The following is a 15,440-nucleotide window of genomic DNA, read 5'->3' as shown; positions in this document are numbered from 1 at the left end:
GAAGTTAAGCTCCATGGACAACTTGGTGCTTCTTGAGAGGAGTAGACTATATGCTAAAATCTCTACATCACCCCACTCATCAGTCACCTAAACTGGAAAGATGAAGTTGAGATTCAACACTGGTACTGGCAGAAGTGAAGTTGTGAGGGCAAGTCATAGCTGCACCTGGAGAGCTCAGTTGGTACAACCATTGGCTGCTAAAGGCAAGGTTCTGGATTTGTGTGCTAGTTCAGCACCAGGTGTTGTCTTTTTCATTAGTGTAAAAAGTAAAATTACTGTTACAGAATTTATTATAACTTTCCAGCCACTTTGCCAACAGTAACAAATTTCAACTTCACAGCACTAAACTTCTGAAGTTAAAGCATCAGGGAAAGTACCTCGTACATTAACTTAGGTTTACCAAAAGTGTTAATTGAAGCTAAAAGAAATATTTATTTATTTATTAACAAAAGCACTTACAAAAATATCTCATATTTTATAAGATATACTTCACAATATAATACAACATTAAACAAATTATGAAAAAGAATTGTTTCTTATGTAGTAGGAATTGGTGCATCTTCTGTAACACACCCTAAATGCAACCTGCAAAACAAAGAAATTAAAATATTGGTGATTTTGTCCATTTTAAAAAATAAGTAGCATACATGTGCACAAAATTAATGGAGAACATATGTTATGTATGACTTGAGTCATCCCAGCATCTGAGAATTCGTTGTAAAGTGAAATAGATTAGAAAAAAATTGGATAAGTGCAAGTAGGACTCTCACACTGAGGGTTCTGTAGAAACTTTATTTTTTAATATATTTCTTCTATAGATTCTGATGAGTGAGTTTGTGAGTATCAAAATATTTTACGTAAATGGCCACGTCTTGACTTAGAAGCTTACATTTTTTACACTGCCAGTAGACTGTAGATCTTTGTATGAGACATAAATTTCAACTCGATACATCTACCCATTCCTGAGAAAAAGGGGTCTTAACAGATGGACAACAAAGTGATGTACGAGGTGTGATTGGAAAGTTTTAAGAATGGATCCGCTACTGCTTTCTGGTTTGGCGGGCCGGTACATGGAGTGTGGGGAGTGAGTTGTTGCCTTGTCCTTGAACGCCCTCTGATGGGAAACTCTGTTTCCTTAATTCAGTTTGTTGTGGAAGCTGGTTGAGTGTGGGTCTGTTAGGGCTTGTTGCCAGATTTTGTCCACATGAAAATGAATGTAAAAATGGAGCAATGAATTTGTGTGAAATTTTGTTTTAAAACCAGGAAATCAGCTTCTGAGACTTACGAACTATTAAAAACAGCTTTTGGAGATAATTATAAGAGCCAGTCAAATGTTTTTGTCTGGCTCAACAGATTTAAAGATAGTTACGAATCATTTGAAGGTGAACCACAGCCCAGCCGTTCTTCCACCTCAAAAACGTTTGAAAGTGTTGTGAAAGATCCCAACTTTGTGCGCTCTGATCGTAGACTTACAATAAGGAAGATGGCTGATGACCTTGATTTAAGTTTCTATGCAGTTCAGTCAATTTTAACTGAAGATATGAACATGTGTTGAGTTTCTGGAAAATTCATTCCAAAAATGTTGTCAAGTGAACAGAGACAATATCGACTTGAAGTGTGCCAAGAACTGATTAATCGGACTAAAAATGACCCAGATTTGTTAAATAGGGTAATTACAGGGGATGAATTGTGGGTATATAGATATGATCCTGAAACCAAAATGCAGTCTTCACAGTGGAAGACTCCAGGTTCACCACAACCGAAAAAAGCACAGCAAAGTTGGTCGAAGATGAAGACAATGTTGTTCATTTTTTTTTTATTCTACCAGTATTGTGCATCATGAATTTACCCCTGGAGGACAGGCAGTTGACCAAGAATACTAAAAAACGTGTCCTTGAGCGTTTGCACGAAAAGGTGTGAAAGAAAAGGTCTGCAATGTGGAAAAACAGGAGCTGGGTACTACACCATGACAATGCTCCGGCTCATCGGCCTTCTGCGTTGTTGAATTTTTGACCAAATTGAGAATTCCTGTGCTTCCACAACCGCCAAATTCCCATGATTTGACCACTGCAGACTTCTACCTGTTTGCTAAATTGAAATTTTCACTGAAAGGGAAGCAGTTTGACTCGATTGATGACATCCAGGCAAACAAGGAGAGCGTCCTTAAAAAAATTTCCTGAAATGTTTCCAAAAGTGGAAACACCATTGGAGTCAGTGTGACCAGTCAGAAGGGGACTATTTTGAAGGAGATGCATCACAGTAGCATGTAAGTACCACCATTGTACAATTACAGGCCCATTCTTAAAACTTTCTAATCACACCTCGTATTAAGGGTTCCATTTTTACTGATGTAGGTATGAAACCCAAACAAAAATTAATAATATAGTACCAGGAAAAAATAAATAATTAGTACACCTAGGATAATGCCTTCACTTACGGTCCATTGACAGCATATGCCACCTGAGGATAGTGGAAGTATTAATAATGGTTTGAATGTTGTCCTCCAACGGAACACATAATGGCATAGCCATCTTTGTCTTTAATAGGGAATGCTTTCAGCCAGAAGGCTCAGTGTGGTGCGAGTGAGTGAAGCAAGCAGGTAACTGTGCCAGATAAGTGCACTTGTGCTTCCCATAGCCAGGTGAGTGATTTTGAAAGGGCTCAAATTGTGGCCTTCTGAGTTCTGGGATTGTTATTTTGAGGAATTGCCACACAGATTGGATATGCTGCATTAGTTGTGAAATGATGCTGGTATCAATGGTCACATGAACATTCTCAAACCTGTAGACGAGGTTCTTGACATACATGCAACACAGATGCCTGCCAGGAGCATCTTATTGTAAGGGCAGCAGTTGCAGATCATTCTGCTACCACAGCACAGCTAGAGGACTTGAGAGCATAATATTTCAACACAAACTCTTGCGAATTGATTATTAGTAGAGGGAATACAGGCATGCACACCTCTAGCCCATCTCCCACTCATGTCACAGCATCAACAGGCACACTTAAGTGGTGCCATCAGAGCATCACCTGAAAGGTGGAATGGCATGCTGTGGTCTTTTGCAATAAAAGCACTGTGGCCTTTAGCAGTGAAAGCAGATACTGTCATCTAGCTTGAAGGGGGAAACCATATGGCGCTATGGTTGGCGCACTAGATGGCGCTGCCATAGGTCAAATGGATATCAACTGCGTTTTTTTAAAAATAGGAACCCCGATTTTTTATCACGTATTTGTGTAGTAAGTAAAGAAATGTGAATGTTTAACTTGGACCACTTTTTTCGGTTTGTGATAGATGGCGCTGTAATAGTCAAACTTGTAAGTACGTGGTATCAAGTAACATTCCGCCAGTATGGATGGTTTTTGCTTCGTGATGCATTAACCATCTTAAAATGAACCGTTTACCAATTACAGAAAAGTCAATATCGTGTTGATTTATAGCTGTTGTGATCAAAATGCCAACGGGCGTGTGCTATGAATGCTGCTCGGTGTCCTGGATGACATCATCCTAGTTTCCGGACCATTCGCTGGATATTTACGTTATTTAAGGAAACAGGAAGTGTTCAGCCACATGAAAACAATGACCTGCAACAAATGATGATGCCAAAGTAGGTGTTTTAGCTGCTGTCGTGGCAATCTGCACATCAGTAGCAAACAAATTGCGCGAGAATTGGGAATCTCAAAATGTCGGTGTTGAGAGTGCTACATCAACATTGATTGCACCTGTACCATATTTCTATGCAACAGGAATTGCATGGCGACGACTTTGAACGTCGTGTGCAGCTCTGCCACTGGGCACAAGGGAAATTATGGGACGATGACAGATTTTTTTGCACGCGTTCTATTTAGCGACGAAGCACCATTCGCCAACAGCGGCAATGTAAACCGGCATAATATGCACTATTGGGCAACGGAAAATCCATGATGGCTGTGACAAGTGAAACATCAGCGACCTTGGTGGGTTAATGTAGGTTCAGCAAGGATAATTGCACTCCATTTTATCGATGGCAATCTTAATGGTGCAATGTATGCGAATTTCCTATGTAATGTTCTACCGATGTTACTACAAGATGTTTCACTGGATGACAGAATGGCGATGTACTTCCAACATGATGTATGTCTGGCACGTAGCTCGAATGTGGTTGGAGCGGTACTGAGTAGTGTATTTCAGGACAGGGGGATTGGTCGTCGAAGCACCATATGATGGCCCACATTCACTGGATCTGACGTCCCCGGATTTCTTTCTGTGCGGAAAGTTGAAGGATATTTGCTATCATGATCCACCGACAACGCCTGAAAACATGCATCAGCGCATTGTCAATGCATGTGCGAACATTACCGAAGGCGAACTACTCGCTGTTGAGAGGAATGTCGATACACATATTGCCAAATGCATTGAGATTGACAGACATCATTTTGAGCATTTAGTGCATTAATTTGGTATTTGCAGGTAATAATGCTGTAACAGCATGCATTGGGTATCACATTGGAACAACCGAAACAAAATGTTCAAACGTACCTATGTTCCGTATCATAATTTTAAAAAACCTACCTGTTACCAACTGCTCATCTAAAATAGTGAGCCACATGTTTGTGATTATTGCTGTGCCATCTATCACAAAGTGGTCCAAGTAAAACACTAATATTTCTTTACGTACTACTCGAATATGTTATAAAAAATGGGGATTCCTATTTTAAAGAAATACAATTGATATCCATTTGACCTATGGCAGCGCCATCTAGCGGGCCAACCATAGCCCCATCTGGTTTCCTCCTTCAAGCTAGACAAGTTTCGTTCTTTGTAATTTTTTTGTTTGACGCTTATTTCGTGAGATATTTGGCCCGGTCACAATCAGTGGACCACCCTGTATATGCCAACTAGCTCTGCAGATGAAGAAGAGATCGAAGAAATGTATGATGAGATAAAAGAAATTATTCAGATAGTGAAGGGAGATGAAATTTTAATAGTTATGGGGGAATGGAATTTGGTAGCAGGAAAAGTAAGAGAAGGAAAAGTAGTAGGTGAATATGGAATGGGGGTAAGGAATGAAACAGGAAGCGCCTGGTAGAATTTTGCACAGAGCAAAACTGAGTCATAGCTAACATTTGGTTTAAGAATCATGAAAGGAGGTTGTATACATGGAAGAAGCCTGGAGGCACTGGAAGGTACAGATAGGCAGGAATTTAAGAAGATGGAACCTGGATAAACTGAAAGAATCAGAGGTTGTAGAGAGTTTCAGAGAGAGTATTAAGGAATGATTGACAAGAACAAGGGAAAGAAATGGAGTATAGAAAGAATGGGTAGCTTTGAGAGATGAAAAAGTGAAGGCAGCAGAGTATCAAGTAGGTGAAAAGATGAGGGCTTGTGGAAATCCTTGGGTAACAGAAGATATATTGAATTTAATTGATGAAAGGAGAAAATATAAAAATGCAGTAAATGCAGCAGGCAAAAATGAATACAAACGTCTCAAAAATGAGATCGACAGGAAGTGCAAAATGGCTAAGCAGGGATGGCTAGAGGATAAATGTAAGGATGTAGAGGCTTATCTCACTAGGAGTAAGATAGATACTACCTACAGGAAAATTAAAGAGACCTTTGGAGAAAAGAGAACCACTTATATGAATATCAAGGACTGAGATGGAAAACCAGTACTAAGCAAAGAAGGGAAAGCAGAAAGGTGGAAGGGTGATGTACTCGAGGGCAATATCGTGAAAATGGAAGAGGACATAGATGAAGATAAGCTGGAAGATATGATACTGCATGAAGAGTTTGACAGAGCACAGAAAGACCTAAGTCAAAACAAGGCCCCGGTAGTAGAGAACATTCCTTTGGAACTACTGATACTCTTGGGAGAGCCAGCCATGACAAAACTCTACCATCTGGTGAGCAAGATGTATGAGACAGGAAAAATACCCTCAGACTTCAAGAAGAATATAATAATTCCAATCCCAAAGAAAGCAGGTGTTGACAAGTGTGAAAATTACTGAAGTATCAGTTTACTAAGTCAACGCTTGAAAATTCTAACACAAATTCTTTACAGATGAATGGACAAACAAGTAGAAGCCAGTGTCGGGGAAAATCAGTTTGGATATCATAGAAATGTTGGAACATGTGTGAGGCAGTACTGCTCCTATGCCTTATCTTAGAAGATAGACTAAGGAAAGGCAAACCTACATTTCTAGCATTTGTGGACTTAGAGAAAGCTTTTGACAATGTTGACTGGAATACTCTGAAATTTTGAAGGTGGTGGGGGGTCAAATACAGGGAGTGAAATGCTATTTACAATTTGTGCAGAAACCAGATTGCGGTTAGAAGAGTCAAAGGGCATGAAAGGGAAGCGGTGGTTGAGAAGGGAGTGAGACAGGGTTGCAGCCTATCCCTGATGTTATTCAATCTATATATTGAGTATGATGGGATATATTTGAATTAAATCAGGGGATCCTGAGAGAATTAGGATAGGAAATGAGACACTTAAAGTAGTAGATGAGTTTTGCTATTTGGGGAGCAACATAACTGATGATGGTCGAAGTAGAAAGGATATAAAATGTAGACTGGCAGTAGCAAGGAAAGCGTTTCTGAATAAGAGGAGTTTGTTAACTTCGAGTATAGATTTAAGTGTCAGGAAGTCTTTTCTGAAAGTATTTGTATGGAGTGTAGCCCTGTATGGAAGTGAAATATGCATAATAAATAGTTTAGACAAGAAGAAAATAGAAGCTTTCGAAATGTGGTGCTACAGAAGACTGCTGAAGATAAGATGTGTAGATCACATAACTAATGAGGGCTTACTGAATAGAATTGGAGAGAAGAGGAATTTGTGGCACAACTTGACTAGAAGATGGGATAAGTTGGTAGGACACATTCTAAGGCATCAAGGGATCACCAATTTAGTATTGGAGGGCAGCGTGGAGGGTAAAAATCATAGAGGAAGACCAAGAGATGAATACACTAAGCAGATTCAGAAGGATGTTGGTTGCAGTAGGTACCTGGAGATGAAGAAGCTTGCACAGAATAGAGTAACATGGAGAGCTGCATTAAACCTGTCTCTGGACTGAAGACCACAACAACATCAACACCAACAATACCTGTAAGGGGTGAGAAACTATTTTAATGCAGGCAGTTCTCAGCAAAAAGTGTCTGGATGGCTGCTTCTTAGGTAAAATATTCCAAAAGTAACGTCTTTCCACATTCAGATCTCCAGGTGCGAATACCAAGGCAGAGCTATCAAGCAGTACAAGAACACTAACAGGGTAAGTGTATGAAATGTTTGAAAGACAAGGTAATGTGGTAAATTAGAAAATTTGAAGGGAGAAACATTGGCTGTGGTGGTCTAGTGGGCAGAGCAGTAGTATGTGACCCTTGAGATCTCAGGTAGAAGCAGGGACTTTTCTCATTCCAGTCTTTCCAGGGTGCCTCCTTGTCCACTCAGCCTGCTGTCGAATTGGTTACGGGGTTCTAGGGTGTAAAAGAGAGGACCATCCTTCCCCTACTAGTGCTGCAGCGAACAAAAGGCTGCGCTCAGCTGTCAGTCAAGACAGAAAACCACTCACTAGTGTGTGCTGCAGGCTTTAATTTACTAAATGTAGAAATTAAAAGGGTGAATACAGCTATTTTAACATTTGTTGAGATTTTTGATGTTGGTATCACAAGCTTATTCATACTAGATCAAATTATGCTAGAGCAGTAGTGGTAAGAAAACTGGCAATAGAGTAAAGGGTTATCTGCAGCAAACGTAAAGAATGTTGATAGAGAAATTAAATAGGTAGACAACAGACCATGGATGCAGATGACAATGATAATGAAAAAGGGTATGACAGTATCAATTAATTCGTGTAATATGTCAAATGTGGTGAGAATTTAATCATACTGGTAGACTGCAATGCAGTCATAGGTGAAAATAGGAAATGATAGAGGAAGAAGATTGATAGAATTTATGCTGGACATGGAGTATTCATTGTGAATACACTTTTTGTGAATCGTGTGAGATGAAAGTAACACAGTACACATCAGGTAATCAAAAAACATAAGGGACTGATTATATTTTGGTTAAAGAAAGAACCAGATATAAAGTTAAGAGCTGATAAAATTATTCTGTTGTGATTTAATCAGGTACTAATGAAATACCAGTTGAAATTCAAGGAGTTAAAGTGAAAGCATCTGAAATATAGACAGCTATACAGATTGAAGGAACTTAAAAATCTGCCTTGGAAGAATATTTGACAAAAGAAATGATGACACTTCCAAGAGCTTGGTAAACTAATGAAATGGTACCAAGAGATGTGTAATAAATGCAGCAGAAAAAACACTATCATTAAAATAGGTGGGCATGTAGAACAGCTCTGTTATCAGGACTGATAAAGAACAGCAACAATGCACGCCACTTAGAGATGAAACTAACTGGTGCTCTGAAAAGTTAAAACACAGTGATTAAATAAGTAATGAGATATATACAAAACTGAAATCAGCAGACCATACAGGGATTTAGTGTATGGTCATTTTAGGGAGTGCAGAACACATAGTATGATTAGATATGGAGAAGGCCATTGGGTGAGGGAAGCAGAAAATATAGTGAGAAGATATCAACAATAATTGGAAAAACTTCATACTTCCTCAGTGGAAATTAGGCCATGACAATGATACACAGTGTATGAAGATGATAGGAAATGCTCAATACTTTGCATGAACTTAATAAGTGCTTTGGTATTGATGAAAAATTTTACTTTCAATTCTGACTCTCCCAAGGTCATCTAATACCTCCTCATAAATTTCCACAATTGTAGCAATACTAATAATTGCAATATGGCTCTGCACAATAAAATCCATCTTGTGTTTCTGACTGACTACCTAGCTGCAACTCATTTGTATGGTCCAGTTTCATCATTAGGATCTATGAGAGTGAGTGAATTAGTTTTACTTACAGCAAGGCTATTGATAATTTCATAGCAAGATACAACACAACAACAGTATCAAAGTTATCATTTAGAGAGTTGCTTGAGTAAAGGGTAATGGCACTATACTAATGACCGTGTTCTTGAACTGCTAATTAAAACTGTTAGTGAAAAAGTTGTGGTAGTTCTTATTTCAGCATACCTTCTGAAAACTGATGCCTTATCAGGGTTTGAAGAGATGTGCGGATATTTCCTGGGATAATCTTTAATGAGTCTAATGCAATATTTTGGTTGATGATTTGTGTTAAGAGGTACAGTCAGACATGAAGAATAACCGCAGTAATATCTCTAGCAGTGAGAGAGTGATACTACTGAGAATGGCAGTGGTAGGCAGAGTGCATAGCTTGAGCTGATCCATGAGTTGGGGAAAATTGGGCAAGGAAGACAGGGTGATGAAATGTTAATGGAACTTTTGGTGTCAGTTGTTATCAACTGCATTACAGACAGCCATGTAATCACAGTAATAACACAGCCAAGTATGGTGGTAGCTTCAATTAGATTCTGTAGAACAGTCTTGTGTTTCATTTACATAATCTCACATGCCCTGTCTTGTTTGCCAGTTTGTGATGTGCCGTCAGTGTGCTGCCACCAGCAGCAATGCTAATCAGTTGCTGCTGGAACATTGAATTTTGCTGCCCTTGGTAACATATATATCATCATCAAACTAAATATAGCATTTAATGTAACTGGATAGATAAAAAATCTATCCACCAAGTGGCAACAGGAGAACACACATATATAAAGGTTAAGAAAATTTGCAAGCCTTTGGAGCCATTGGTTCCTTCTTCTGGTAGAAGGGTTCAGGAGGATGGAAGAAGGGTGAAGGTGAGTTTTAGGGAATGGGGAGAGTTTGGAAAAATTACCCAGAACTTTTTGTCAGGGGAGAACTGGATGGCATAAGAAGAAAAGACTGACTGTTGACATCCCCAACAGTCTGTCTTTCCTTCTCATCCCATTCAGTAAGTCTCCTCTACTGTGGACCTGGCCAACTTTTCCAAACTCTTGACATTTTCTAAACCTTGCCAGTCCTTTTCCTTCATCCCTCTTGCTTCTCCTTCAACCATTTTGCCAGAAGAAACCATTGGCTCCAAAAGTGTGCAGGTTTCCTTAAACTTTATACGTGTGTCTTCTGTCACCACCAGTTGGTGAGTAGATTTTTTCATCTATCCGGTTACATTATATTTTCAGAAACTGACAGTTTTCATTGACATAAATACATCATTTGATTAATACAGCATTTACACACACACACACACACACACACACACACACACAGACAGAGAGAGAGAGAGAGAGAGAGAGAGAGAGAGAGAGAGAGGTAATATCAGTAAAAAACACCCCAAGAAGTGTGAAATAAAATATATGGTGTACCGTAATAAAATGAATGAGTTAACACGACTCGTAGCCTTTATTCAATTATTAAAATTAGTGTATGTATTTATCAATATAATGTACTCACAACAAAGCATAAAGGGTAAATGACATACCTTATAGGTAATGCAGTTAATCAGTGTTCAGAGTAAGGCATACACCCTGCAGTACCCAGTGAGATTCATGTTCATCCGTTGCAAGGGCTGCTTCAAAGACAAGTCCAACACCCATGGCATTTCTCCGTTGTGGAGTTGTATACACAGGTGTTTTAAATGTATTCTGTAAAAATTAATAGCTTGTAGGTAATATCTTGCAACCAAATAAATTGGGAAGTTGAAAAACAGGGGAAAACATTACTTAAAAAACAGTAATCAAGGAATATTTATGCCACAGGTGACAATAACCAACAAGGAATTGGAAATGGAGAAGAGTAAATAGTGACAGTGACTCATACCTAGCTTATTCTTGAGTCTATAACAGCACCGCCTATGAAGAAAACATCCACAACTCGTATATATTGTTTGAAGGGCATCCTGTTTGTTTTGGTATATGCAGCTATGTTCACAACCACAACTGATGTTAATGTATCCATTATTTTCGTGGTTGTAGTTGTAATTTCCTTTGGATTTACTGACTGGATTGTGCTTGAGAATGAACTGTGTATTTAAATTGCAATAATAGTCAATAAAGAAGACTGCTGTAAGTGGAACAGTGTCCTACAAAGTGTTGAGCATACTGTACACTTTTGTGTAAGGCACTGAGCCTGCTGTTATCAGTAAAGGCAACCAGTCTCTTGAAAACGAACTAGGCAATAAGAAGATTCGACCAATCAACTGTGATTTTCACACAGTCAAAATTTGGATGTTATATGTTACAGACATACTTTTAAGTGTACAATATTCATTCCTATCTAATTTTCATTAATATTGTTTGATAATTTGGAAGTGGCATTAACAGAAATCAGTTTGTTGAAGATTGCTGCTAGTTACCTAAATAATTCATCTAAAATCCTCTTGTAGTGAGAAAACAGTAAAAAGTGCTTATCATGCCTAATTTAATTCTCATCTCAAATATGGAATCATATTTTGGGTAATTAAAATACAGCTATTAGTACTTTCAAGTTGTGAAATGGTCATCAGAATCATGAGTGGATGCAATCCCCTCTCTGAAGTCTAAAGCATTTCTCCTCTAGAATGAGATTTTCACTCTGCAGCGGAGTGTGCGCTGATATGAAACTTCCTGGAAGATTAAAACTGTGTGCCCAACCGAGACTAGTTCTGCAAGGTTCACAGGAGAGCTTCTGTAAAGTTTGGAAGGTAGGAGATGAGATACTGGCATAAGTAAAGCTGCGAGTACCAGGCGTGACTCGTGCTTCAGTAGCTCAGATGGTAGAGCACTTTCCCATGAAAGCCAAAGGTCCCGAGTTTGAGTCTCAGTCGGGCACACAGTTTTAATCTGCTAGGAAGTTTCATATTTCTCCTCTACCTCGTTATCTAGATAATGGAAACTCTTACATTGTTTAAATTAAATTTAATTGTTAAGGAAAGCAGACTTAAAAAATCTGCCATGTTCTTGATCATTAACACCAAATATGAAGGAAAAAGAAACTTACATATGAAACATACCAAGTCATCCTGCTGTCAGAAAATTACTTAACACAAGGGAATTAAATTTCATAACAAACTTCCCAACATTTAAAAACATTTGGAAAATCTTTGTCATCATATTTACAGTATGACCACTTTTATTTTAGTGCTGAATATTTGAGTAAGTAAAGTGAATTATGTTGCGTATGCAAATGTTCATGTTGACAGTGGGAACTCTGTTTGGTGGAGTGTGCTGAAGTAGCAACAGTGAGGTGAAGATGTGATGTAGGTGATTTCACTAATGGGGTACTAGGTAACATCAACATCAGTGACTACAAATAAATGTAGAAAAAGGTACGAAAATATTTTAGCTTAGTTTGAGTGACAAGATACAAATTGAAGAGTATTTGATTGGTCAGCATCAATTATTCAGTTTTCTGAGAACAAAGTGTACAGTACAAATGGATAAAATTTAAAACCACTGTTCAAGATGCTTTAGACCAGTATGTGCTGAGCAATGTTTCAAGGGATAAGAAAGACTGACTGTGATTCAATAACTGAGACAGAAAGCTGCTACAAAAGCAGATTGACAAACAACATTTGAGCCAAGTAAAAATGAGCATAAGGAGAGCAACACGAGAAGCGTTCAATGAATCTGAAAGTAAAATTTTGCATTTGAAGGTGACTAAAAACTTTAAGAAATTTTGGTCTTTTATGAAGTCAGTAAGTGGTTCAAAATAATGTGTTGTGTTACTCTGTAACCATACTGACTCTAAAACAGAAGGTGACAGAGAGAAGGCAAAAATACTAGATTGCCCTTCTTAGATTGTTTCACCACAGATCATCATAATACACTTTCTTATTTCAATCTTCGCACAAATGCTGAAATGGAAGATATTAAGCTAAATGACTGCAGTATATAAAAGCAACTGGGAATGCTTAATAGTGGAAAAGCATGTGGATTAGATGAGCCTGTGAAATTCTACAGGGATAATGCAAAAGGACTTGCTTCCTTTTTGGCAGTAGTTTACTGTAGTTCGTTGGAGTAACAAAAGATACCTAGTTACTGGCAAAAGAGTGCAAGTCATTCCTGTTTTCAAGAAGGGTTATTGAACAGATGCGTGTAATTATTGGTCTATATTGCTGAAATCAATCTGTCATAGAATGAAGGAACGCATTTGATGTTCAAATATTGTGACATTATTGAAGAATTAAAAACTGCTGTACAAAATCAACATGGCTTCCATAGAGATCGTGCAAAACTCATCTCCCTCTCTTCATCAGTGAGATCCCTAGTGCTGCAACATTGGTGTCTAGGTTGATTCCATGTTACTTGACTTTAGGATGGCATCTGATTCAGTTTGCTAGCGTAGATGGCTGCCATGTAGAGGAGCCAGGTTTGATTCCCAGTACTGCCAAGGATGCTTTCTTGGTGGGAGGACTGGTATTGGATGCAATCAGCTTCGTGATGCCAACTGAAGAGCTACTTGAAAGAGAAATTATGGCTCCACGGTCTGGGAAGTTGGCTCAATAGTTGAAAGAGTGATGTACTGACTACAATCCCCTCCATACTGCATCTGCATTAAGCTATGAGGCAGAGGATGGCACGATGGTTAGTCAACATCCCATTAGGCATTCAAGGCCTGAATGAGGGGTTTGTTTTTTGATACAGTTCCATACAGTCATTTAGAGCAAAATTTATGATCTTGTGGAGTATTGAGCCATGTTTGTGACTGGATTCAGTACTTGCTTGTGCATGGGACTCAGTACAATGCTCTTAACAGAACAAAATTGATAGATGTAAAGGTAGTTTCAGGAGCAGTATAAGGAAGTGTGATAGGATTGTTATTGTTACAATATATAAAAATGATGTAATGGATAACAACAGAAGCTCCATGAGGCTGTTTGCAGTTGACACAGATGTTTATAAGAAATTAGAAATGCCATATGATGGTAGCAAATTGCAGGAAGACCTACAGAGGATCCATGATTTGTGCAAGGACTGGCAGTTGACCCTGAAGATAAATATGCATAATAACAACATGTTCCAAAAAGTGGCATGCAAGAATGTGATTTTTCAGGTCATATTGATTTCTATTGGTCACAGAGATAAGGGGTCAAGTGTATTAGACAGCCCTTGGCCTAGTGACCATTTGTATACCTATTGAGAGAACAGGAATACGGTAACTACCCTACACAACAGGGTCAAAATTTAAACATTACACACTTCCTCCAGCCCAGGCAAATTGAGAAAATTGGTAAGTTCTTTTGCATTAGGTGTGGACTAGGGTGGACCTTAGGTCAGTTGTAAAAGCACTGTTTGTTCATGGATGATTCCTAAGAGAAGCGTGAAAAACTATGATTTTTGGACACAAAATGTACCAAGGGTGGGGATGACTACTTTTATTATTTATGTTCAAGGCAGATCATTGAAATTTTTATCATATGTTCATAAGATGATATTCTGAGGTTCAGAGTCACCTTTGTTACACAGAAAACAGCAAAATCTGGTTTTTAGACATTTTTGCACAATGGGACACAATTATGTAAATTGTTTTTGTTGTTGTTGTTGTTGTTGTCTTCAGTCCTGAGACTGGTTTGATGCAGCTCTCCATGCTACTCTATCCTGTGCAAGCTGCTTCATCTCCCAGTACCTACTGCAACCTACATCCTTCTGAATCTGCTTAGTGTATTCATCTCTTGGTCTCCCTCTACGATTTTTACCCTCCATGCTGCCCTCCAATGCTAAATTTGTGATCCCTTGATGCCTCAAAACATGTCCTACCAACCGATCCCTTCTTCTAGTCAAGTTGTGCCACAAACTTCTCTTCTCCCCAATCCTATTCAATACCTCCTCATTAGTTACGTGATCTACCCATCTAATCTTCAGCATTCTTCTGTAGCACCACATTTCGAAAGCTTCTATTCTCTTCTTGTCAAAACTAGTTATCGTCCATGTTTCACTTCCATACATGGCTACACTCCAAACAAATACTTTTAGAAACGACTTCCTGATACATAAATCTATATTCGATGTTAACAAATTTCTCTTCTTCAGAAACGCTTTCCTTGCCATTGCCAGTCTACGTTTTATATCCTCTCTACTTCGACCATCATCAATTATTTTACTTCCTAAATAGCAAAACTCCTTTACTACTTTAAGTGTCTCATTTCCTAATCTAATTCCCCCAGCATCACCCGATTTAATTTGACTACATTCCATTATCCTCGTTTTGCTTTTGTTGATGTTCATCTTATATCCTCTTTTCAAGACACTATCCATTCCGTTCAACTGCTCTTCCAAGTCCTTTGCCGTCTCTGACAGAATTACAATGTCATCGGCGAACCTCAAAGTTTTTATTTCTTCTCCATGGATTTTAATACCTACTCCAAATTTTCCTTTTGTTTCCTTTACTGCTTGCTCAATATACAGATTGAATAACATCGGGGAGAGGCTACAACCCTGTCTCACTCCTTTCCCAACCACTGCTTCCCTTTCATGCCCCTCGACTCTTATGACTGCCATCTGGTTTCTGTACA

The 15,440-nt window shown here is 38.6% G+C and overlaps 1 protein-coding gene across 1 annotated transcript in view; it reads right to left on the bottom strand.

Moving 5' to 3' along the window:
• Positions 1 to 411: 411 nt before the first annotated feature.
• LOC126273341 (dynein axonemal heavy chain 10) overlaps positions 412 to 15,440 on the bottom strand; it is a 1,458,287-nt gene continuing 1,443,258 nt past the window's right edge. Inside the window, exons 155-156 of the mRNA XM_049976887.1 lie at positions 10,431 to 10,593; positions 412 to 585 (exon numbers count right to left, since the gene is read on the bottom strand). Of these exons, the coding sequence (XP_049832844.1) occupies positions 10,447 to 10,593 (147 nt within the window). The 3' untranslated portion in view covers positions 412 to 585; positions 10,431 to 10,446. The remainder of the gene's footprint in view (positions 586 to 10,430; positions 10,594 to 15,440) is intronic.

The sequence above is a fragment of the Schistocerca gregaria genome, chromosome 5, assembly GCF_023897955.1.
Source record: "Schistocerca gregaria isolate iqSchGreg1 chromosome 5, iqSchGreg1.2, whole genome shotgun sequence".
Taxonomy (NCBI): Eukaryota; Metazoa; Arthropoda; class Insecta; order Orthoptera; family Acrididae; genus Schistocerca; species Schistocerca gregaria.
This window is presented reverse-complemented; position numbering and strand designations above follow the sequence as displayed.